Raw genomic sequence first — 26,418 nt, 5'->3', positions numbered from 1 at the left:
GAGCACTTGCCTTTAAGGCCTGTATTTTCAAAGGGCCTCCAATAATATTCATGCAGCATTTGTGTGCCCATTATTTTGCAGAGTCTCCCTGCAACATAAATGCAGGGGTTTGCATTTGTGCACAGACATGACAGGCGCACATTCTGGGCCATTTTATGATTTTTACCCCAACAGTTGTTTCCCTGTAAGTTTGAAAATGTGGTCAGCTCATTCCAGTCTCTTTCCCTCCCAGTGTCATTCCCCTAGCATCATCAGCTCTTCAACCTGTTGATCCAGCAGGAAATAGTTTAAACCAGAGATCTGCAACCTTTGGCCCGCGGCCCATCAGGGAAACCCCTGACGAGACAAGACGGTTTGTTTGCCTGCAGCGTCCGCAGGTTTGGCCGATCACAGCTCCCACTGTCCACAGTTCGCCATTCCAGGCCAATGTGGGCTACAGGAAGAGTCGCCAGCACATCCCTCGACCCGCGCCACTTCCCGCAACCCCCATTGGCCTGGGACAGTGAACCGTGACCAGTGGGAGCTGCAATAGGACGAACTTGCCAATGCTGCAGGTAAAGAAACTGACCCGGCCTGCAAGCGGATTTTCCTGACGGGCCGCCTGCCAAGGGTTGCCAATCCCTGGTTTAAAGAAACACCCTGCAAATTCCTGTGAGGTATCAACACTCCCATGGTTCTGTGCATGATTCACGCACCTTGTTGTGAGAATATGTGCACGCCAGATGCCACGGTCAGGTTCTTTCAATGACTGGTCGCTGCACTGATCGCTGAGGAAGGCCAGGGTGAGATTATCTTAACTGTCTCTGAGATGCCCGAGAGAAATGGATAGCTAAATAGATACCTGTGACCAGTACGTGTGTTTGGAATAAGTAAGTACAGGGAAGAGAGCATGTTAAGAGTTGGGGAAGTAGAAGGATGTCTGTGTGGCTTTAAATAAAGTGGCATGGCTTTGTAAACCTCATTGCTAAGGCTATGATTTAATCAGGAGTATTTTTTGTAAAAGTCATGGACAAGTCACTGTCAAGAAACAAAAAATCACCGCCCGTGACCTGTCCATGACTTATACCATAAATATCCCTGATTAAGTCTTTGGGTTGGGGAGCATCACTGGGGAATGGGGAAGGAACCTGCAGCACCAGCTGCCGGGAGGGTAGAGGGAGTCTTGTGGAGCCCGCTGCCAGGTGGGGAGAACCCCAGGGAGCCAGCAGCTGCTCCGGATGAGCCGGGAGCGCTGCTCAGGTGATCTCCTGGGCAGCCACATCTGCCGCTGCTTGGGGGGTCCCTGGGGCCAGCTGGCCAGGGCTGCCAGAGCAGTGGCTGGCCCTGAGGCTGCTCCAGCAGCAGCTGCTGCAGAATTGCTCCAGCAGCAGCTGGTGTGGCTGTCCCCAGGGCTGCCTGAACCGCTGGGCACAGGGCCAGCTGCTTGGGTGGCCCTGGAGTCAGCCACACTGGCCACTGCAGAAGTCATGGAGGTCACAGGAAGTGATGGAATGAGTGACTTCCGCGACCTCTGTGACAAACACAGAGCCCTCCTCTTTGGTAGAGTTATAATGTAAAAGACAAGGGCTTTGCCTGTGGTCAGACAGTAAGGTGAGGTATAACAGCAACACTCTTGTGCTTTTGTTTCCTTGCAGCATGTTCTCCAAAGCATTACGTACCTCCACAACCTGCTCAGCACTTTGCAGGTAGGTCAGTCGTAAACATAGTACCCTGCTTTGACATGCTTCTTTCCCAAACAGCAGGTCCCCTCAGTGAGTGTTGACTGCAGTGAGGTCAGCATTTCACCCCCACCCCCTTCCCTTTGCATTGCCCATCCTGAGTGAGACTGAAGGATCCAGTCCAGTGTCCTAGTGACTCTGCATTGGCATGTGGGAGTACTGTCTCCTCGTCTCTTGCTGCCCAGGCCAGCAGGGGCTACAAGTGCTTTGCAGGTCTAGCCTACTCTGTGTCTTACGAATAAGTACCTCAAATAAACCAGCCCTACTGGACTCTCTAGATCAGTGTTTCCCAAATAGGGTACACCACTTGTGTAGGGAAAGGCCCTGGCGGGCCGGGCCGGGCCGGTTTGTTTACCTACCACGTCCGCAGGTCCGGCCAGTCACGTCTCCTACTGGCCGCAGTTCGCTGCTCCAGGCCAAAGGGAGCTGATGGAAGCGGCGCGGGCTGAGGGACGTACTGGCCGCCACTTCCAGCAGCTCCTATGGGCCTGGAGCAGTGAACCATGGCCAGTGAGATCCGCGATCGGCTGGACCTGCAGACGCAGCAAGTAAACAAACCGACCTGGCCCGCCAGGGGCTTTTCCTACACAAGCAGTATCCCAAGTTTGGGAAACACTGATCTAGGTTAACAATGATTCATTAACCCTCCCCCCTCACCTCCCATACTACAATTGCAAGCTGCCTCATGATGTTAGAATTACTGCATGTCTGTGCATTCAGTGAAGGGAGGCACAACACTGACTTTGTCCTTGCCTCTTCCCTCAGGGAATAGTGTTGCAGCAGGATACTTATATTGAGGATCAGAAGCTGGTTCTCAGTGAGAGAGTGCTGACACGGAGCTCCTCCCGGCCAAACTCCTTGATCGAGCAAGAGAAACAGCGGAGCCTGGAGAAGCAGCGCCAGGAGCTGGCCAACTTGCAGAAGCAGCAGGCCCAGTACCAGGAGGAGAAGCGGAGGAGAGAGAAGGAGTGGGAGGCCCGGGAGAAGGAGCTGACAGAGCGGGAGGTGCAGTTGGCCCAGCGAGAGGAGCAGGCACAGAAGGGGCACCAAGATCTGGAAAGGGAGAAGGAAGAGCTGAAGCTGAGGAAAGAAGCCTACCAGCTGGATCTGGAGCGGCTGCGAGCAGCACAGAAACAACTGGAGAGGGAGAAGGAGCAGCTGAAGAGAGATGTGGAGCAATTACCCCCAGTGCAGATGGAGCCTGACCTCAGACAGGTAATCACTCTGCTCCCAGTTGAGTTCTCAGGCAGGGCACGTGACTGGGGTGACAAGATGTCTCCTAAAAGAGATGGATTAGTTGAGTCACAATTGATGGGCTCAGTACTGGAATTACCAGGGGAGGTTCTGTGGCCTGTGTGATGCAGGAGGTGAGACTAGATGTGAAATCTAGAAGCTGTGACGCTGATATGTGGGGCCTGATTTCTACCAGTGGCATCTCTTTTTGCACCTGATGTTTGGGGCTATGTTTTGCCTGTTATGTCTCAGAAGGCTGCAGGGTGAGACATCTGGCAAAAGACATTCCTCAGAGTGTTGTCGAATCAAGATTCCTAGCAGGTCCTGCTGGGTATGTGAAATTATAGTGTGTCTTGTCTTTCTAGTGGGGCTCATCTGTGAATGAATCTGTGTGGCTGGCTTGTTTTGAGATGTTCCTCACTGGTCTGATAGCAAATGGCAGAGAAGAGCATATACAGGGATGCTGAGAGCGAAATCACTGGTGCATTTCACTTCGGCCTTTTCACACCATTTTTGTTCACCTGTGAGGAACGTATAGACAAGCACAGATTAGTTCCATATGCAGTCAGTCCCTTAGTCCGGGACAAACTGTTGGGCTGACCACACCCCTCAGCATTCACAGAAGCAGCTTGGTAGTGACAAGTTTGGTGCTGATCAGCTCCCCGAGTATAAGCCTTGTGACTACATTGCTAGGCCTTAGTATTTGTATATGTGAACTAGCACCCAAAAGTGTGGTTTCCCTATACCCCCCATGGTCAATTATTTACGCAATGTTACCAATTTAGTCATTTTCCAACACCTTCTCTCCTCCCCTCCCTCCCTCCCACCCCCTGAAATTCTAACACTCCCTCTAATTTCAATTCCTGGGGAAAACATAGTGCCTAACAAACAGCTCACTGGCTGTGTCCCTGCTCTCAAGACTCACGGTCTAGCATATAGACACCGCAGAGCAACGAGGGTGCGAACAGAGCAGATAGAGCTGTACAGAGTTGCAGCTCCATGCAGGGACCACACACACTTCTTAGTGAGCTGGGATTTATTTTCGGTTTGAAGTTGTAGTTAGTTCTGCTGCAAAGAAGGGAACTAAATCATTAGAAGGGGTCTGGATAAGGGAAAGATTGCCTAGTTCATACAGATATGTGCAGAACTCTGATTTCAGGCCTGGAGCAGATCTTGAATTAAGACACAGAATTAATTCCATAGCAAAATGTAATTTGTTTTGGGCTAAAGCAGAAGTGGTGTCATGCATTCAGGGAGTGGAAACAGCACCATGTGACTTAATAGACCAATCCTTTATCTCCATCAGTAAATTCTGAATAGCAGGGAGTCGGAGGAATACTTGCTACCCCCAGTTTCCTGAGCAGCCCAGGGGCTGACATTTCTTCATGCAATTTTGAATACTGAACAAGGCCCTGTGAATTGTGATCTATTTGAGAGCAGATAAAAATGCCACATTCTGCAAAGAAGTTGTATGCATTATTACGTAGATATAACTTACTTGCAGGAAGCTCAGATAATCTGGCCAGGGGTGCTATAGGAACACTTGAGAGAAGATACTGGTGAAGACCAGTAAGATGCCAGGGTCATCAAAAGAAAGCAACTTCTTGGAGGCACGCATCATCCACAACATGTCAAAGCTATTAAGAGGGACTTTTGATGGAGCATGTAGGGATAGGAATTCATGTCTTAACTCGCCCGTCCCCCTTTTAAATACACTGGGTTCAGTTATGTTGCTGGAGGACACATTAGAAAAGCAGTACAATATTTTGTCTTGTCTTGTATACTTAGGAAGATTTCATTTGTTGTCATGCATCAGTACATCCTACAACATTCTGTTCCCTAGGAAGCTCCCATGGCTTCTACCACCATCTGCATCTGGGAGGGGGAAGGAGCCTGGGTTTCCTAGATTTTTAAAGAGGACTCATCTGTAGGTGATTGTGCCACCATCTGTATCTGGAAAGGAGTGGAAGGGTTCATCTTTAAAATCTTTATCTCTTCTCCCATAGACAGAGAGGGCTGCCTCTGGGTGTTCGGCTTTTGTTAGGAGAAAATGTCCGTTTGACTGGGAGATGACTTTTGGGTGGTGATTATAGGTGGCATGCAGGGCAACAGACTGGCCCTGACAGTGGTCATGGTAGTATTACCCTCCCCATGATTTTGAGCCGTGCCTGCTTCTGCCAGTAAAACACTTCTGTTCTCCTCTTTGCAGGTTTCAAACCCCCATGATAAAATGGTGAGGATTACCTCCCAGCCCACCCCTGAGGACTCCAAGCAGCACAGTTCTTCCCTTCCCAAACAGGGGCACTTCGATGCAGGACTGTCTGTGTCACCCAAAAGGAATAGTCTCTCAAGGACACACAAAGAGAAAGGCACTTTCCACTTGCTTAGCACAACGAACCAGACAAACAAGGCAGCCGAGGTGCAGCAGTCCACACGCCTCTTCGGTTTATCCAAGCCAAAGGACAAGAAGGATAAGAAGAAAAAGGGCAAAGGACACCGCTCTCAACCTGCTGGTGAGTGTCAGATGGGGCCCGAGGAGATCTTTAGGGGTTAGCGAGCTTGCAGCTCTCTGGCTGTTTAATCTCAGAGAGCCCAAAGGGATGGCTTATAACTAAGTGAAGGGTGGAGAAAAACAGAGATCGTGAGCAGATTTTCCAGCAGAAGGTGATTCTGCGTGTTTGGGACCGAGAGATGATGTCCCATGCAGAGAACAGACATGACGACATTCTTTGATTTTTATTGTTTTTCTTCCCCCCCCGCTCTCTTCTATATGGCATTGTTGCTGCTCTCCAGGGCTTCAATACGGGAGCACCTTTTCTGCAGCCATGGGAGTTACGCTGATGCCCAGCCTGATGGGTTGCATCCTGTCAGCAGATGGTCAGGGGGCACTCAGTGCTCCCTTCTCCCTCCCTTCTCCCAACCTAACTCAAATGGCTTCATAGCTTGGGCTCTCCTTATATTTGTCTACTTCTATTGTGCAATATCCATGTTTATGCAGGGGAGGTGCTGATAAACACTGCTTGGAGCCAGGGCCAGGTCTTAGGAAAACTTTTGAAACCTGTGCCTATGTTCATGAAATCTTCTCTTGCAATGCCCCCTGCCATTCGAGTCCCTTCCTCCCTTTTCTGTCAGGGCACCTCATTCCTGACCTGTAGCAGCCCTTGCTTGTCCGGTTGCTTCTCCTCCCTCTCTGAGCTTATGCACCTCACTCCTGACCTGCCAGTGTAAATTGATACAGTCATTTCCACACGTGGATTGATATTAGCGAGAAACTAGCTTGTGAGCTTCAAACCTAGCATACTTGTGACCTAGGGCAAATTGGAACCCAGCACCTCAGGGAAGAGAGGCTGCTAGTAGATTACAGGAATTTTGCTGCACGCCAGTCACACAATCATGGGACTGGTGGGTCTAGCAACTAAAAGGTGTATTTTAAATGTCAACCACCCAGAAAGATTGTCGTGTGCTTGGGAATGGGCCAGTGGGTGGTAGGCAGTGTTTGTTTTAACATAGACCCTTTCCTTGCCTGTTTCTTCTGGTGGTGATTCATGGCTGACTTTCCTTTCCCAGATGCTCATTCATCAGAAGCACCACCAGATGGCGAGGAGATCTTCTGCTGAATGTCTGCTCCTAATTCTGCAGGGATGAGCCTCCCTCTCCACTGTACTGTGTTAGACGCTGTACATGCATCTGATGGGGCCAAAGCATGAGCAGCTCTCCCTCTCTACATCAATCATTCTCAGCCTTTGTACAGCAGAAACCTCCCCCTCCCACGTTTTGCAGCACACTCCTGGCTCTTGCACCCCATCAGCTCTCTATGTGTTAAATAAAACATTTGTAAAGGCTGCACATGGTGGGAAAGGGGCTCTGTCCTGCAGTTTTTTAATGAATTCTGGCTGCAGAGGCTGACCACACTGCAAACAGCACCCACTTTGGGTGCAAATCTTGGTTGAACGTAGGAATAGATGTTCCCAGTCTCTTCTTACTGCTAAAGGATGAAAGACTATGGCCCAAGGGGTCTTTGCCTCCAAATTCTCCTTTTCTGGGGAATATAACCAAAACCAAGCATTTGGCAAAAGCCCAGGACTCTGAAAATGGTGCGTACACACTGGCATATAGATATAGTATATATATATATGTATGTGTCTGTGTATCCACTGGGATATACTTACAGTCTGTACAGACAAGCTGGGTTAGCTTAGCTCGGCCCAAGGATACCTGATGACTTTCAGGGCGCATGTAGATATTAAATATCTTAGCCTTAATGCTCAGAGTGTATCTTTATTAGCTCTCATGCCCCTTCCAAGCACATTGTATGTTACATGCTTCATTTCAGAAAGGTACCAAACACTAGGCAGCAGCAACAGTGTAAAAAAAAAAATACAATTGAAAGTTACTCCCAAAGGATTTCTTTGGGGCAGAGGAATTAAAATTTAATCCGTTTCCAGCACCAAACCTGATGTCTTTGGATGTGTTAAAACACGATCCAAAAAGGATGCTGTACTTGTGAAGTAATCCCAGGAAGCCAGAACAGACCGTGTTCAAGTGACAACTGCTTTTTAATGTGTGTGAGTTACAGTCTATTCCCTCCTCTTCCTGAGCAAGGCTTTCTTTGTCAGATTGTTTCTCAAGCAAGATGTCATTTCGGATCAACACTGTTCTGTTACAAATTCACTGCTCCATCATAAAACCCCATGAGAACCTTCCATTCGGGAATCACTTTTTTTAACCTACTGCCTGCGATTTTCTTCCCCTGGCATTTCTTAGTGATGCCATCTGTATGATCACTGGGCTTCTGTTTCTCCAGATTCCATTAGCTTGTATAGCTTATTTCTAACCCAAAGCAACTTGCAGAGCACTGTGTGCAAGTCTCCTAGCAGCTCTTTGCCTCAGTTTCTCCATCTGCAAAATTGGGATCATAATCATTCCCTGTGAGAATTAGCAGATGTGTCCCCAGTGCATTCATGATGCAAGGTGTTATACAAATGCTAAATATGGTGGTAATGTGTGAAGACCAAGGGCGATATATGCACAAAGCTGAATTGTTTGTAAATTCATTGTTATCTCCACACACCTCAGGAGATTTGCCTAAGCAGATTTGTAAATGTCATGAGACTCTCTATCCGCTTGGATCCCTTGAGCAGTTTGAAGCGGTTGTGGTCATTTCTTTTCCCATAGATTCTCCTTTTTAAAAAAAATTTGCACTATGTTTTGATTCTTATTTGCTTTATATCTCCTCACAAGCTAGTTACATGCAGTAGATTTCAGAATTCAGTGCTAACCTTTTTAATAATTAGCAACCGCAACATGGGTGCTTAGATTGGTCTGTCTCGATCAGTGGACTCCTGAATAGCCTGCTTGCTTTTGAAGCTCTCTAAACAATTCGTACTCAAAAAACAAAACAAAACAAAAAGTAGTAAGATGTTTTCTGAGGTTATATTTTTGTTTTGTTTTTTTTTAAATATTATTTGGTGCTTGTTCTTAATTGCAAGCTGGGCTTGCAAAAATATTTATCTTTCTGTTTATTTGAAAGAGATCTGGTTTAGAAAAAATTATTTTGTTTTATTTTTTTATTTTTCTTTTGTTTTTTTAAAGATGAGCTCAATCAACCCAATGGTTTTATTTTGTCATTGAACAGTACAAAACCAGGGTGTGTTCCGTGCTGCATAGCAGCCCATGTCCTGCCTGAAGAGCGGTTAGGTACAAGTGATTCCGGCTGGAGAGCTACTTTCAAGGCAAAATATCTCCAGGCCAGATAAAAATTTGGGAAGAGAGGCAGTGGTTTTTGGCTGGAACCTTGCTGGCCCTCCGTTTTCTTGTTTAAACAGGTTTGTGTTATGTATTCCCATACCTCTTGGAGGCAAGGTAAAAAGCCAAATATTGCGCTTGGTGGAAGGGCCTGATTCTCTGCCGTTGGAAATCAGTGGGTGTCTTTCCATTGGCTTCAGCGGGCATTGGTTCATCCCCTAAGGCTGGAGTGTGATTTTTAGAAATAGGAAAAAGCAGCAGCCATACCTAATTTAAAGAACCTTTGCCATAATATTCGCCTGTTTGTGAAAGTGAATGTGCTAAAAGGAAATTTGGGACCCCAATCCAGTGTATGGCATGGTTACCACTTTGTACCCAGAACTTGGCTGGCTGGTATTTTTGAAGGATCCCGTTTAGTTTGTGGAAGTGTTTGCCTGTGTGAGTGCATTCTTCTGCCCCAGTGATACAGCTCCTCTCCCCAGAGCCAGCACTTCTTGACTTTACAAAACAGCACACCTAAATAGAGGCGCCTCCCCCAGGGGCAGTGGGGCTGGATTGCTTCTCTCTCTATTCTTATTGTAAATAGAATGGTATTCAATGCACTGTATAAGCTCAGTCTGGATTTCACCAAGCGGCTGGCTGCCCGTGTTATTAAAGTTATTTGTGTTTGTATTGTCACGAACAGAAACCCTTTGTCATTGGAGGATACAAATTGCTGTGTGATTTGATTGTATTCTATTAAAGTCTGTAGTCCCGCCCTCCTCTTTCCTCCATTTTTTCATTTTTAGGGAACTAAACGTTGTTTTTTTTTATCCGTTTTGCTCAAGTTTTCCTTGAAAAGTTGGAACTGGTCCGTGGAGATGGATTCCCACCCTGATCCCTGCAGATTATCCAGCATTACCCAGGTGTAGTGTTAAGTGGGTCAGTTTTAGCAGCACCGATGTTTTATTTTTTTCCTTTCCTGGCCTTCATTAATGAATTATGTTGTTCCATTTCCATGCTTGGCATCTAACTCGTGTTTCTTGAGTGCACTTTATTTCTTAGCACGAACCTGACATCCCACTGGGCTTCTAAGGCATGGGTCCTCTCAAAAGTCACCTGCTATGTGTTGCGCTGCTGCTGCACAGGACAGCAGAGTTCACAAGTGGCTGCATGAATTCCTTACTGGTGCACGGAAAAGAGTCATTTGCAAGGAGCTGCAGTTTGAGCTCCCTTTGCTAGTTTGTCATTGATGGGAGCGTCAGATCTCCCTTAGGTTTGTGGCGAGGCTTGGCATGGTAGCTGTTACTCCACAGTAGGAGGAGCTTCAGAGAATAGCATAGTGAAGGATGTTATTTCAGCATAAAATATATCAGGTGTCAGAATTAGGGAACTTCTGGCCACACCAGCAATCTGATCAGACTGCAGCTGTAGCAGATAGTCCCTAGAATCAAAGGGATTGCCTGGGATTTGATGTCATCATCTTTTAAATGAAGTGATCATCTCAATATATAATTTTCTGTGGTGTTCGATGCCATAAAGCGCTTTAAATGGAGTCTGTCTTGTCACTTCCTTTGCTGATTTTTGGTTATATTGAGACAATCAGGCGAATTCCTTCCCCTCCCCATCCCTAATACAGTCCGAGAAGGAGGTTAGAAGTTACAAAATATTTAAGTGTGAAGTGTGCATAATTTAGGCTTTGAAGAGAAGTAGGAACCATGGTGGGGAAGAAGCTTTCCATGTCATTTTTTTTAGCCCAAAGTTCAGAATGTATGAATTTTACCACTGTCCTCTTCTAAGTGTAGTGAGCTGAGAAACCACTCTTTCCTTGTGAGATTCATCTGTTACTCAGCCTTTCAGTTAATCCCTTCGGAAACCTAGCCCAACTCCCCAGCTTGGAAGACTCATCTTACACGTGATGCTGGAGGAAAATCAAGAGCAGCAGTGCTGCTAGAGGTTTGAGGCAGGGGCAAAAGGGATTGGCTTCCCCCTGGGTAAAGCAGAAACATGGCATTGGCATCAGTATCACCTCCCCAGCAAGGCTGGAGAATGCTGTGTAAAGAGCAACACTTCCATTGGGGTCTTACTAGAGAAAGAAGAGATGGAAAGTAAGAAACCCGGAGTAAGGAGTGTACCCAATGAGTGAAGTGCAATGAGGCTATTTCCATGTACTAAGCTCTTTAGTGTACAGTACCTCCATGAACCTCATAGGCTATGTCTCTGGGATGGGAGCACTTGCTTTCAGTTGAGATGGCTGGAGCTTTTCACTACCGATAGCTCTTGAAGTCTGACCACAGGTCTAAATTTAGATTGGTCTGATTTATATTTTCTTTGACGGGTATTTGTAGAGTCTGGTAATCTTCACACCTTCTTCAGGTTCCTAAAACACCCCTGATGCTTTCACTGATCCAGTCCACTATGCCAGAAAGCCTTGAAGACATCAGGCTAGAGAGAGCGTAGTGGGTGCCAAATCTCATGGGAGTTGTCTGGGATAGATGGGCAAGGGAAGACTGGTCAGAGGTGGCAACAAAGGATTTGACTGCCCCTTTAAACTTACCATAACATTCCTTGTTAACCAGAACTCTGGAAACTATTCTGCCTGCTGGCCAGGTTTGTAAACTTAAAATAATTTAAGTTAACCTATGAAATAAATCATCCCCAAGTCCTCGTAATTCTTATTTCATTTGTCAGAAGGGGCAGCGATCCATGATTAGTTCTCTCTCCAATGATCTAGCTACGTTTTAAAGATAGGCAAGCTGAACTGGTGTAGTCTTGGGCCTCTCATGCTCTTGAGTAATCAGAAGACCACTATCAATATACCTTTTAGGGCCTCATTGCCTTTTTCCTGCGCATGCACTTCACTGACTTTGAAGTTCTGCCCTAAAATATTCTGCTTCCGTTGCCTGGAGGGAAAAAAGGATGTAGTTCGCCGCTTTGCATACAGCAGTAAGCTTTGTATGTATTTTTAAAAGTCTATAAATATTGATCACATTCACTCTCTTACGTATTTTAACTCTATTCTTTATTCATAATAAACACTGACTCAGAACATCTATGTCCAGTTCAGTTTGCCTATGGTTAAAGTTTAGCCTAGTGTTTATTTTGTACTAACATGGAATGCACTAGAGCAATCTACAGACTGTTGAGGATGTGCATTACAATAACACTCTATACCTCTGCATCCAGTTCTTGGGGTTTTTTATGCTTTGCAGTCTTTCATGTTGAATCTGTAAAATAAATAAAAATAAAGTTAAAATGTTGCAAAAATAAAATCTAAAAAAGAGGGTAAAACAATTGCTGTATGTTAATTTGTAATTATGTAAAAAGTGAGCAGGTTATTGACTGTAAAATTCTTCATTTTTCTGCAATTTGCCAGAAACCATCAGGTTTTGTAACGTTTAGCTTTTATTTATCTTCCTTTCTAGTTAGCAGCAGCAACGTCTTGTGAAGACATTTTTTTTCCTCTAAATAAATTTGATTTTAAGTCTGAGCACTGTGTCCGATTCACTGTCATCCCTGTAGTTTTCCTTTTATTGACGGGATTTATTGCAACGAAGGAGAATGAATGGGGAGAAAAGAGAATTGACCTTACTAGTAATAGATGTTCCCAGCTTTAACTTAAGAATCTCTAACTTAAGAATCTGTGTGTTTGAGGATGTTTAAAATATGTGAACATTTATTTCCCCCTCTGTAAAGTTTAAATTTTCTGGAGAAAAAGGAATTGTCTTGATTGGGATGAGACATCATGTGGAAGGCAGATTATCCCACATCTGCCCACTTCAAGGTTTCTTGCATTTTCCTCTGTAGCATCTGGTGCTGGCCACTTTCGGAGGCAGGATATGGGATGAGATGGATCCCTGACCTGATCCAGTCTAGCAATTGCTGTGTTCCTATGTCTACCCTGCCCTTCAGGGATCATCAGCACTGAAAATAGGTCTGGTTGTATCCCTGAAGAATACAAGCAGGGCCATAAAGCTGTACATGTCTTTGTAACAATTCTGCGGCCATGCTGGTCATGAGGAACAACATCGAGATATGGTGGACAGGGAGGCAGGAGAGTTGGATTCAGTTCCTAGCTCAGCCAATCAGTAGCTGTGTGACTGAAAGTAAGTTGCATTTCCCTCTGTATGCCTCAACTTCCCCAACTGGAAGATGGGTGTAATGATATTTGACTCTGTTTGATACAGATTTTGTCCATAGATCTTGGCTCTTTACAAGGCGGGTAGGTACCGTTACCACTACCTCAGCACCTTCAACTCCAGAAACACAGACTTCTACTGTTACACTCTGATACATGCTATTAGCTGTGGTAGGCTGTGCTATGGCTTATAGCAGGGATCAACAATGTTTGGCCCATGGCCCACCAGGGAAAGCTGCTGGCGGGCTGGGCCACAGGCCAAAGGTTGCCGATCCTGGCTTATAACTTCTGTAACCCATTGGCCATTACAGGGCAACATATTACTGTATAGTGGAGCCATAGTTGGCATTGCCTCCATGGTGGCATCGTTTTTAGCAATCCAAGAAGGTGGTTATTTGTCCCAATCCTTTGTTTGCTCGACAAACTGAACTTCAACATACATTCTCTCCAAGTGTAAGGACAACAGAGCCTGCACCACCTGTCCTTTTACTTTGATTGTGGTTGCAGATTAATTGCTTTTACTCAATGTATGTTATTTTACCTGTCTTCACATGGGAGCTATGGAGACGCTGATCAATATACTCAATGTTCGCCAAGTGCCTCTCTCTCTGACTTCGGCTGGAATGCTTGTTAGTGGCTTCTGAGAGTTGCATCGAATCCCAACATGTCTTCCTGTGCAACCTAAACCAAAAGTGCACAGCAGGAACTACTTGTTCTCTCCTCTCTATCTCAGGGTGGATGTACAGTATTTTCCCCAAAGGTCATGTCATGTTAGGGCACTAGCCTTTTCTGAATTGATTCCATTGTGGTGAAGTGCTTATACGAAATTAGATTTCCCCAACATCCCACCTCGTGGTCAGCTAGTTACATGCAGTGTAGCCAATTTAGTCATTGGTTGGAAATGTGAATTGAAATTGAGACATGAATACACACTTTGAAAGCATATGCAGTATATGATAAAATACTTATACCTGAAAAAGCATAGGTTTGAAAAGTATGAACAAAGACTAGCTTCCTCACACAGCTGTTGATTTTTCTGACAATGCAGATGCATTCATTCTGGCAATACTGGTCAACCTAATAATTTCAAATTATGATTTGTAAGCGAGGTTTGAATGAGCTCTCCCCTGACAGCTAGTGATGAGCTGCAGGGGGAGGGAAGTCTTCAGGACCAGTCTGCAGAAGAGACTCGCCCACCCTGCCCTAGCATTGAGGTTCCCCCCACTGAGAGCTAAAATCACTGAGAACTGGTGGAATCTCAAGAGACCAACTCCCAGAGGTCACAGTGGCAGGGGGCACCAGAAGGTGATGGCACAGGGCCATTGGTAATGGAGCGGTGGAGTGAATGGTGGGTGGCATGATGAACAGTAGTGGCCAGGGTGAATGGCAAGCAGCGAGAAGCTGGAAGAATGAGCAAGGTGCCTTCTCCCCACAACCCAATGCAAAAGCACTTCTGAACTCTGGGTCTCCATTGACCAAGGATAACAACTCAGTGCAGTGTCGTGCAGGGAGAAGGGAGGAACACGTTAAAGGAACATTTGTTTGTTGGACTATGTTTTAGTGACTTTGCTCCAGAATTAGGGTGCCCAGACAGCAAATGTGAAAAATCAGGACTGGAGTAGGAGGTAATAGGAGCCTATATAAGAGAGAGACCCAAAAATCAGGACTGCCCATATAAAATCCGGATATCTGGTCACCCTATCCAGAATGCTAGATTTGTGACTGGGAAACTGATTGAAATATACATTTCCTAGTAGGCCAAGATTTTAAAATATATTATTTGCCAGGGTTGTTATTTCACATTGTTGCCATCTTGGGGAGTTTCTGTGCTAAATATTTTATTATATTATGGATATATATGTGATGGAGTAGGGACTGTCTGTGTGGGGAACGGGAAAGCAGGGGATGTCTGTAGGTGAGGGACAGGTAGTCAGGTTGTAATGTGAGCCGGCAGGGGGGAGGGGGAGCTGCTGGGCGGGGGAGAAGGAAACAAAGGGGTTTTGGAGTGGGCCGGAGGAGGAGAGGCAGGACAGTTTGGGTTTGGGCTATGGGGAGGAATTCAGGGGATCCTAGCTGGGATCCAAGCACCCTGAACCCCCAGAAGGACTCAGTGGAGGGGTCCGGGAGTGTGCCTGCAAGCTCTGCTGTAACCTGTGTTCCTGCTGTCCAATAAACCTTCTGTTTTACTGGCTGGATAAAAGTCACTGTGGGTCCCAGGAAGAGGGGTGCAGGGCCAGACTCCGTGACAATTATAATTACTTTTTACATAAGAACAGCCATATTGGTCAGACCAATGGTCCATCTAGCCCAGTATCCTGGCTTCTGACAGTTGCCAGTGCCAGGTGCTTCAAAGGGAATGAACAGAACGGAGCAACTATCAAGTGATCCATCCCCTGTCGTATACTCCCAGCTTCTGGTGAACAGAGCCTAGGGAAACTCAAGCACGGTGTCACATCCCTGCCCATCCTGGCTAATAGCCATTGATAGACCAATTCTCCATTAACTTATCTAGTTCTTATTGGATGCCTATTAAATTTTTGGCCTTCACAACATCCCCTGGCAAAAAGTTCCACAGGTTGACTGTGCATTGTGTGAAAAAATACTTCCTTTTGTTCGTTTTAAACCTGCAGCCTATTAACATCATTGGGTGGCCTCTAGTTCTTGTGTTATGAGAAGAAGTAAATAACACTTCTTCATTCACTTTCTCCACATCAGTCAAGATTTTATAGACCTCTATCATATCCCCTCTTAGTCGTCTCTTTTCCAAGCTGAAAAGTCCCTGCCTTTTTAATCTCTCCTCATTTCAGAAGCTGTTCCATACCGCTAATCATTTTAGTTGCCCATCTGCGTACCTTTTCCAACTCGAATACATCTTTTTTTGAGAGGGGGTGACAATAACTACATGCAGTATTCAAGATATGGGTGTGCCATGGATTTATGTAGTAAAAGTAGAGGAGCTTGGTTTGCCAAACTGATCAGCAAACCAGTGCTGGCAACCTTTGTGAAAAGGCTACAAAACACCAAGCCTCTGGACTGAATCCCCGCACCATGCATCATTGCCCCCATGGGAGCCCACAAATATGTTTGGCACTGGGCCCACAAAAGGTTAATCTGGCTCTGGTTCATAGGCTTGCGTGGAGTGGTACTGGTGGTGGTGAAGGCAGTCGGGCAGGCTTGTCCATTTCTAGAGGGTCCATTAACTGTTCTGCCCTGAGGCCTGGAATTGCTGTCAGCAGGCCTGACAATATGTTTGAGAAAATGGCTAAGGAACAAAGAATGTATAGGCCCTACTTACAGGGTAGGGGATACTATCCTAGAAAAAAGACTTGGGGGTTGTGGTAGAGACTCAGATGAGCATGTGACCACAACTTGATCACATTTATAGTGTGTCCAAAAGAGCTAATGTGATGCTGGGATGCATAAATAGGGGATTCGCGAGCAGGACTAGAGAGGTTATTTTACTTTTCTATATTTGGCACTAGTGTGACCATTGCTAGAATCCTGCAACTACAAATCCAGTTTGCCAACTACAAAACCAGTTTCTCCTCCCTTGGTTTTCACACATCAACTGCTAGAACGGGGCATCATCCTTCCTGATTGAACTAACCTCATTATCTCTAGCTTGCTTCTTGCTTGCATATATATACCTGCCCCTGGAAATTTCCACTACATGTATCTGACAAAGTGGGTATTCACCCACGAAAGCTCATGCTCCAAAACGTCTGTTAGTCTATAAGGTGCCACAGGATTCTTTGCTGCTTTTACACATCCAGACTAACATGGCTACCCCTCTGATACTTGACAGTCCAAAAGGAATGTTGATAAATTGGAGAAGGGTCAGAGAAGATCCACGGACGGGAATAATTAAAGGATTAGAAAACATACCTTACAGAGAGCGATTCAAGGAGCTCAATCTATTTAGCTTAATAAAGAGAAGGTTAAGGGATGACAATATGCAAATATCTATGGGGGAATAAATATTTAATAATAAACTCGTCAATCTAGCAGATGTATCATGTGAGCCATGGCTGGAAATTGAAGCTAGACGAATTCAGACTGGAAATAAAGTGTAAATTTTCAACAGTGAGCGCAATTAACCAGTGGAACAATTATGTCAATCACTGACATTTTAAATCAAGATTGGGTGTTTTTCTAGAAGATCTGCTCTAGGAATTATTTTGGGGAAGTTCTGTGGCCGGTGCTATGAACTGGCCAAAGGGAAAAAGCTCATCTTGTCCATCTAGGGAAAATCTTCACAGCTGCAAATCTCTGAATCTGGGCACAGTAGCTAGCGTGGAGTGGGCTGATACTAGAAGCCTCTGTTCACTTAGCTGTGCCTGTGGGATCCCCTTTCACAACAGCAGCTGCAGCAGGGCTGGGGATTTTTCCAAGTTCTTGCATTGTGGCCCAAAAACAATGGAATCCTCTGCCTCAGGGAACATGAGCAGTTGCTGACAAGGGGGAAAACAAAAGTATACATAGGCCTGACAGAGCTGATTTACTGAGACTGCTGCAGCAAAACAAGAAGCATCAGCAGAGTGGTGGTGGGTGAGACTGTTGACTGATGACATTTCATATGGTAGTAAACAGAATTCTCAGGGAACACAGTGTGGGCTGGGAGGGGAAGTGTCTCAGGGGGCGCCTAGTTCTGGAGCAGCTCTGACTGCTCCCCCTCTGCAGTGTTGCAGCCTTTAGCGTCCAAACCAAATCGCACCTGTTTCTGCAGGAAGGGAGTCTGTGTTTGTTTTCCAGGGGGCTTAGTGTGACATAAGGGGTTACCCCTGCAGAGCAGAAAACACCCAGGAGAGGTGGCATCCTCCACATCCAGGACTGTATGACGTGGTTGGGTATATGTGAGAGGGGTTGACTGACCAAAATGAACCCATTTGTTTACAGCACATGGTCTCTCGGGAGGGAATGTGTGAAATGGCTGCACTGGGGGCTGGAACAGTTGCTTCTAGAGTCCAATAAGTCCATTTTGCTTCAAGTTTCCTCTGGTAGAGGGCTGAGGTGTTTCATGCATTAACTGTGGTAGTTAGTGGTTCACTGGCTTTCCCTGCAGCCCTGGAGGGAATGGAGGGTGCAGCAAAACCACCATGTGATCCCAGCCTGGCCCTAATGGAGATTGGGAGCTCCTAAAGTCATTGGGAGCTGATTGGTTTTGGATTCACCCCTTCACTTATAGGCTAACAGGTGTCAAAGGGGGGATTTACCGTAATTGGCAAGGACTCTAAAAGAGAGACATACTGTACTGTACTGGGGTGGATCCTATAGGAGGGCCATCCTAAAATGCTGCAGGATCCATTTACTTTTGCACTAATCACATTTTCTGCAACCTCAGCTTCCTGATTCTGTGCGAGCGGGCTCCATTACCATGATAAGTGTGAGGAAACAGTGGGGTTGTGTGGCAGCCCCAGGAATCAGAAGGGATAATTAGGGTGACGCCTCCCCCAGCCTGCAATGGCTCAGGCCTACCATTCCCCTTGGTCCTAAGTGCTTTTATGGTCCCCACCACCATAGTACCCAGATGCCACTTAAAAAAAATCTACAAACAATTTCCTGCCCTTCATTTCACGCACCTGCCTTCCCACTCCTACATTCCCAGCTGCTGCTTTGCCCCTGGGTGCTGCTGTAGGCTTAGCAGCTGTCCCACCCTACGCCGCTTGCACAGTCACGGCCCTTGTCCTTTTTGCAATGGGGGCTCCTGCCTCCTTTCATAGGGTAACTGCTGTTCAGTGGGTCTAGACATAGAAACCTGTCTTCACTGGCGCCTGAGGCATCATCCCGGTGCCTCAGACAGACGTTCCCTAAAGAGTACAAATCCAGGGATTGTTTCCTGCTACCCTGCTGGCAGAGAGGTTCCCTAGACAGGATTCTTTTTCTTTTTTCCTTTCCTCAGACTGAAGCACCTGCTATTCCCTGACCTCTGGCTGTAGCCTGGTGTCTCTTGCTAGAGGGTTCAACAGCTCCAGACCCTTCCAGCCCCCCCACCCCCAGCTCCCTTTTCTCCAGGAGCTGGTTCATACTGGTCACATTTTTGCAGCCAGGCTGTTGAGTCCCTGACTGCAGCGTGAGAGCTGTGAGGTGGGAGCGGGGCCTCAGGGGCGGGCAGGGATCTGTTGTGGAAAACCTTAGCCCAGCCTGTGGAGTGGTGCTGTCCTGACAGCTGCACCATCACTCAGGAAGGTGGGAGAGCAACAGCGAATGCTGAAAAGGGCTGATGTGGGTGAAGCCAAAGCAAGGAATGTGTGGGGTGGCAGAGAGCTGTGTCATTTGGGCCTGCACAGAGGGGCCCCTCTCCATGCCTAGGGAAATGCTGCTGTCTACAGTAGGGAAGCATCAGCCTGTTGATGTGGTTAATTCTCCCAGAAGACGACCTCTAACAAAGTAATGGGCGTTTGCCAGTTTCGTGCACTGAGCTCACTCCCTGCATCTGCCCATAAGAGCCAAGTAGGGACACTCCAAGAGTCACGTTGACTCTATGAAATTCCTTCTGCCAAGTTGCACCTGGCCAGCTTTGGGGAACCTGGACACCATACAGCAGGGTGGTGTGATGAACTCAATGCTGCACTGGCATGACCTGCAAACCAGCAAACTAAGGATTAAAGGGCCTTGCAATGGCTCTTTGCATAGTTCCAGGCCCAGGAAGCAAGCAAACCTGAGCAGGAGTCAATCGGAGGGCTCCCGCATGGCATGGCGCCTGCCTGAGCCTTTGGCAAGGTGCAAGAGGATTCTTTCACTCTGCTAACAGCCTGGCACCTGTGTAGTGACTGAACAGGGGTGAACAAGAGGGGTGGGCACTGGGAACCTGGGCAGCACAGAGTTGAATTTAATCTAATTTTCTTTTCATATTTCTAGGGTTTGCTCTAATGCTGACCTGCAGCCACCTGGCAGAATGTCAGTTCTCCACCCAGCATGGCCAGGTGGGTGCTGATCACACAGGGTTAAAGTAAGATCTATCTGCTCTGAGATCACAGCCATGTGGAACTCAAATGACTAGCAACTGAAGCCTGTGGGGCGTGCTGACCAAGCGTTTCCTAGCAAGTCAGCCGTCAGCTTTTCAGAAACTAGAGGGTTTTTTCCTAGTACTTTTCATCCTTTTCCTTTTTCATTATGAAAAAGAGGTCAGTGTCATCTGAGTGGAACTGGAGCAAGAGGGTCGGATTGCACAAAAGACCTCATTTGGTGTGACGGCAAGGGCTGAGATTTGCAAGCTTGGCCATACCGCCCTAGACGTGTGCTGGCCTCTCCATAAAGATCTTCCCCATCACTCTTCCTGCCTGCAGCATCCCTCGTTGCTAAGGAAACAGCCAGCACGGCCCTAGGATCAATGTCTGTGAGCTGCAAAGCCAGCAGAGGGAGCACAAGAGTCCTATGTGGTGTTTATATGTAGGCCCTTCGAAAATAGCACGCGTGGCCTTTGTGTGCTGTCTCTTGATGACAGAGCAGTGCATTTCCACTTTGAGGCTCTGTCCCAGGAACACAGATGAGACACGACCCCTTTCCCCAGCTTAACTGCCATGTGCTCAGAAAGAAGGGATGCAGGGGTGGGGGAGTCCCTTCATAGCCTGGTAAAACTGCTGTTTGGCCGAGGGAAGGGTCTTTGTGTTGTGGACTCAGCAGAGTTGCCCCCTCGTGCGTAGGGGCTGCCCCTCCAGCAAGGCCAAACACTGCTGGTCTAAGAGTGAGACAATCAAGCAGTTAGATTTGGTTTCCACTGCTATTTAGACCCCAAAGAAGGATTCCCTCTCCCACCCTGAATTTGCCCCCTAATTTTTGCAAACGTATTTTTGGGCTAGGTCCTGCTCAGCATCTTTGCTGAAGTAGGGTGACCAGGCAGCAAGTGAGAAAAATCAGGACAGGGTGGGGGGTATTAGGCACCTATATAAACAAAGTCCCCGCAAATCAGGACTGTCTCTATAAAATCGGGATGTCTGGTCACCCTATGCCGAAAGGGACACGCCCCTGTCTGCTCCTAAGGATGCTGCAACCCCAAATTGCATTGTTCCCATCGGAGATGGGGATGCTCTCCAGGGAGAAAACTAATTGGACATTTGGCATCTCAGCCACCCATGAAGACACCCTCAAAACCCCTACCCACATATCTCTTTCAGCCTCCGGGGACTCTCCTGGCTTGCTGGAGGGTCTGCTTCCATTTTGTGTTTCAGCTGTTGTGTGTGTGCAAGAAAGAGAGACAACAAAAGCACAATAGCCAAAAAAGTTGTATTTACTAGAGTGCCGTCCATCCCGATGGAGCCCAGCCTGCACAGCCAGGGATCACTCACTCACCAGTGCGCTGTAGCCCCATCTGGGGTGGCTGGTGGCCATAATAATACACAGGAGTTTTAGGAGAGGAAAAAAATGGAGGGTTTTTCCAGCTATAACAGCTGGAGCATCATTAGGTGGTTGAATGTAGTGACCTAATAATGGGCATCTCTGCAAGCTGTGTTAGCACGTGTGGCCTGGTTAAACTGCTGCAGGATTTTTAATGAACACAAGTGATCAGGACCCACTTTGCAGCTCATCTGAAGGTCACCACCCCCAGCAGCACGCTGGCCCCTAGTACCGCACTGTGGCTAGTCAATTGGAGGCAGTTCCAAATGAATGCCAGTTTGTTTGGCTTCTCTCACCCTTGTAGTGACCCAGGTCAGATTCTTCTTAGAATGTGACTAGATCAAAAGCTGAAGTGGGGGAGAAGTGCAGATCTGGCCCAGTGCATTCACCCCTAGTGAGCTGTTCCTCCAGCCCCAGGTGTGAAGGGCTCTGCCTGATGCAGGATTTCCCCAGCCAGCCAGAATTTTAAACTACAGCAATTTGATGGCTGAGCTTCATGATCCAAAGAGGAAGTCAGACCTGTCAGGTGCAGTTGTAATGGCAGGAAGCCAATACAAGTGTGACTGCACCTCCCTAAGGAACACCTCCTTCCCCGTCAACAAGTTCCTGGGGAAACCTCAAGATACGCTCCTTACTGATGATGTTGGGGAAAATCAAATAGCTGGCGCTGTTGCATGCGCCAGGGGAAGGAAGTGAGGTGTCCGTGTGTCGAGTGAATGAAAGCCAAGCATTCTTCCATCTAATCAGGTTTGTTATTCAGCAGACAAACTCCAAATGGATTTGCTGGGCTCCGATCTTGTGGTTTTAATTAGGAAGTCGGCAAGAAATTATTAAGTAGGTCACCCTTTGCTGGGCTAGGGTTTGCACAACAGCCGATGATGTTATTAAGAGGTGGTGAAGTAGAAAGAAAAGAGAGATTGTCAGGAGAGAAGGAAAATAAGCAGAGCCCTTGATGCAATGCAGTACTTCAGAAGCCTGCCTTCCAATCGCTTTCCCTCCTAACTCAGCCCCGGTGTGTTCCATACAGACTCGTCAACCTCTCCCCCAAAAAACCAGTGTGGACTAGGAGTAAAAGAGATTTGAGGCCTCACTCAACCATTCTGCTGGCTGTTGTGTGACGTTGGCCCCAATTCTGCGCACTCCTACCTGACAAAAAGAGAGTGTAGTTCTGTCTAATCCAGGGATCGGCAACCTTTGGCCCGCAGCCCACCAGGGAAAACTGCTGGCAGGCCAGGCTGGTTTGTTTATATGCAGCGTCCACAGGTTTGGCCGATTGCGGCTCCCACTGGCCGCAGTTTGCTGTCCCAGGCCAATGGGGGCCGCGGGGAGCAGCGCAGGCCAAGGAATGTGCTGACCGCTGCTTCCTGCATCCCCCATTGGCCTGGAACAGCAAACTCTGGTCTAATCAGTGGCACGAGACTCTTCCGGCTTCAGTTGCTGTCACTGCAGCCTAGGATGTTGGTCCTTGTATTTAGATTCAAAAATGACAGTTGGCATGAAACGCCCTGGGAATGCCAGTCAGTGAGGAGCGGGAGGAGAGGATCATTTTTGGCATCTGAAAACGGTCACCCCAGTCGTTTGGTAAGCTAGAGAGGAAAGACATTTTACGAAAAGCACTTTCGTGCTCCTTCCCCTCCCCAATTTCAGTGCCATACTGTAGCATTAGCCATTGTTTTCTAAAGGGTTCACCGCCACCCCTATTTTACTTACTGGTCTCCTTTTGCTGCTTTTAACTAAGACTCTTTTGTGGCTGGCATCACACTTAATCCCCTAGCAACAGGTTGCAGCTGTCACAGCCACTGGAGCTCACTTTTTGAATCGCCTTTCATGCCAGAGCAAGAATAAAGACAAAGGGGAACTTCTTTTGTTTTGCTTTGATCAAAACGATCAACTCTCAAATCCAGCCCTCCCCCCTTGTTTTAAAGTGCCAGTGCCATGGGTAACATGCGAGCTCACAAACATGAATGGGGATTTCTACTCTATAGTTTAATGGGAATTGTGTAGCCTTAATGCTGAAGACAGTGAGCTGGGCTTCCAAGGGGCTCTTTTGTTAGCCAGCTCTATGGACTCCTGCACCCCAGTAGCTTAGCATCTCACACATATGAGAGTGTTTATCCTCACAACCCCCTGTGATGTACGGTAGTGCTATTATTCCCATTTTATCCATGGGAAACTGAGGCACAGAGCCACTCAGGCCTAGCTCTTGAAAGGTATTTAGGCACCTAACTCCTGCAGCCTTGTCCAGCATCACTCACAGACTCTGTAGTTGAGCCGGACTTGAACTCATGTCATTTTTGGTCTCAGTTAAGTGCTTGAACCACCCTATCTAGCAGTGGTAAAACAGCATCTGTATACACAGTGCTGCATTGGCAGATGCTCCTGTGATGGAGACCAACTCACAAAATTCCTCATCTAGAGCGACCGCCTTACCACAATCCCAACCCTGGGGTGTGTGAGGAGCAAAATGAGACTGACCTACTCCAGTCATGAGGGCCGGCTAAGAACCTACAGAGAAAAGCAGGAAAGCTAGTCAGAGTAGCACCATTAACCTTCCCTGTGACAGTCTAGAGCAGGGGTGGACAAACTTTTCGGCCTGAGGGCCACATGTGGGAATAGAAATTGTATGGTGGGCCATGAATGCTCACAAAATTGGGGTTGGAGTGTGGACTCTGATTGGGGGTGTGGGCTCGGGGTGGGAGCAGAGAGGAGTTCAGGGTGCGGGAAGGGGCTGCCAGCTGGATGTGTGTGTGGGGTGGGGGGAGGCTGGGGGGTGTTTGTAAAGGCGTCGGCTTGGGGTGCAGGCTCTGGGGAGGGGCTGGGGATGAGAGAGTTGGGGTGCAGGAAGGTGCTATGGGCTGGGATCAAGGGGTTCGGAGGGCAGGAGGGGGATCAGGGCTGGGGCAGGGGGTTGAGGTGTGGAGAGAGGCTCAGGGGTGCAGGAAGCAGTGGCATGTCCCTTCTCTGGCTCCTGCATGGAGGCATGGCCAGGTAGCTCTGCACTTTGCCTTGTCCACAGCTCCCCCCACTCCCCCATTGGTGCACTGGAACAGGCCATTGGAGTGCCTAGGTGCCAGACGGAGACCATGATGTGGCTTCTGGGAGCCACATGGAGTGGCCCCAGACTCTGCTCCCCCATGGGAGCTCGAGGACGCGCTTAAAATGGCTGGTGGGCCGTAGTTTGCTCACCCCTGGTGTAGAGCTACAGTGGTCATTCAACATTCCTCTCAACACCACCGATTCCCCAACCATCCGTTCTGTAACGTGGGCTGGCCCCCAAAGTCCATTTGACACTTGACTTCTCTAAGGCCAGAGTCGGGCTCTGAGGTTTTCATGCTTGTCCCTTATTGCTCTCCCTGATCTCTGACTTGCAGACAGTGCCAGGATAGCTGTGAGGTCTGTGCGCATTTTAGTCTCTTGAGAGGTTAGTACAGCCCTAGCTCACAGCACTTGATTTCCATTCCTGCCCCTGACTCATTGCCTTGACCTTGGACTCGATCCCTAACATGGTACCTCAGTTTCCCCAACTGTAAAGTAGCAAGAATTACAGCTCGCTACAGTTGAACTGTGTAGGGCTGAGGCACCACTTGGTGCCAACGATACTAAGAACCCTACTTTTAGTCATAAAGCCCATTGCTTTGGGAAAGAAAACTCACACAGCCTCCCTCCCCCTCCACATGGCTTCCCAAACTATTTTATTAAAGGTCTCAAACATCGGGGGAGAAACAACATTTAAATCAATCAACAATTCAGTCCATTAGTGAGGCGGCTGTGTAAAAAGTGTGTGCTCATCTTTACAGGGAAGGGAGCTCTTCCCTTCTGAAAGGCAGCCGTGTTAGAGGCCAGGTCATAGGTTTCCAGTACATTGCACTATTTGTCTGCCTGGGCTGCAGCTTAAGCTAATCTACTGAAAACTCAAGCGTACGCACAGGCATGCTGGAGCAGTCAGGCCTGCGGCCAGCAGTGGTCGGGGTAGGTATGGAAGAAGTTGTAGTCCATGCTGCAAACAGTTATCAAAGAGCCCTAATCCATGATGAGAACAAAGGGGCGGGGGGGTCACTCAGAATTAATGGGTCCTTCATGTAAAACAAAATGCAGGCAGAGCCCACCGCCAAGTTGACAGCCCTGGCCTGCGGAGATCAGCCACTGAAATGTCAGAGTTGCTTATGGGTAATTCATGACCAACCACCGCGGCAGCTCTGCAGGCTGGGATCAGGGTACAGTAACCACAGGCATCACCTAAGGGTAGGGAATGGATTTTTTACCAGTACTCCCATAATTCACCCTGCCAATTGTGTGATGCTTTACCTTTGAAGCATCATGTATTAGGGACTGTTGAGGCAGAACACCCTTCTCAATGGACTGAAGATCAGACCTGGTACGCTAAATTCTGCGGTCCTGTTCATTTGCTGAAAAACCCCCTTCTCTCCTACACACTCAGGATTCAGGGGATGTAAAAGTGCAGAGGAGTGGCTCAGAGACCTGTTCTGAATGTGCAGCGAGTGTTATCCAGCTTTATGTCAGCCCTTTGCAAAATAACTAACCCAGATCATGACACGTTGACAGGTGTACAATGCCTCTCCCCAGCTGCTGTGGGAAGGGAGCTGCCAGGCCTCAGACAGACTGCAGTAGAATGCGGAAGGAAGATGTTCTGATGTGCACACCGGGTCCCTACCTTCTTCCCACAAGTTACCTGGCTGCCTGGGGTGTCGGCTTCCTGGAATTTTTTTAGCAACATCAAAAGGCTACTGATTTAAGTTTCAGCAGCCCGTGTCCCTGCTCGGGAACAGGAGCAGGTACTTGGGTCACGCAGGAGGATCTAAGCACGGGGCTGGCTTTCTGCTACCTTTCCAGTCTGTGCAGAGCCCAGACTCGGATTCTCCGATCCTCGCCCCACTGGCAACAGCCACCTGTCTCACACTCCCCTCCTGGGATCACTTTGAAGTGTCCTAAAGACCCGGCATCACCAACATAAAGCACATTGCAAAATTAACTGGTTTTAAAAAGTGTACCACCCTCCCGCGTGCCCCACTACAAAAAGCACCTAGTTGGGTTAATGTGCTGTGCGCTCCTAGGACCGCCAAAAACCCTGCTGGGGTCCTAACACAAACTCCAGAGGAATCAGGTGGCAGGACAGGCCCGGCGCGCCCGCTGCGCTCTGTTTAATTCAAGCTTGTGCCTCCTTAGGTAGTGGCAGCAACATCCATCTCCTGCCTCTCAATAGGCTTAATGCAGCGTCGATGAATAGTTCATCTTTCTTACCATATTAAAACC

The 26,418-nt window shown here is 47.7% G+C and overlaps 1 protein-coding gene across 7 annotated transcripts in view; it reads left to right on the top strand.

Moving 5' to 3' along the window:
• AKAP13 (A-kinase anchoring protein 13) overlaps positions 1-6,657 on the top strand; it is a 344,553-nt gene extending 337,896 nt beyond the window's left edge. For all 7 annotated transcript variants that reach the window (XM_075069695.1, XM_075069692.1, XM_075069694.1 and 4 more), the window contains 4 exons: positions 1,635-1,685; positions 2,484-2,933; positions 5,161-5,464; positions 6,519-6,657. In XM_075069695.1, coding sequence (XP_074925796.1) covers positions 1,635-1,685; positions 2,484-2,933; positions 5,161-5,464; positions 6,519-6,568 — 855 coding nt within the window. In that variant the 3' untranslated portion in view covers positions 6,569-6,657. The remainder of the gene's footprint in view (positions 1-1,634; positions 1,686-2,483; positions 2,934-5,160; positions 5,465-6,518) is intronic.
• The last annotated feature ends 19,761 nt before the right edge of the window (positions 6,658-26,418 follow it).

This window comes from Chelonoidis abingdonii, chromosome 9 (assembly GCF_003597395.2).
Source record: "Chelonoidis abingdonii isolate Lonesome George chromosome 9, CheloAbing_2.0, whole genome shotgun sequence".
In the NCBI taxonomy this organism is placed as follows: Eukaryota; Metazoa; Chordata; order Testudines; family Testudinidae; genus Chelonoidis; species Chelonoidis abingdonii.
This window is presented reverse-complemented; position numbering and strand designations above follow the sequence as displayed.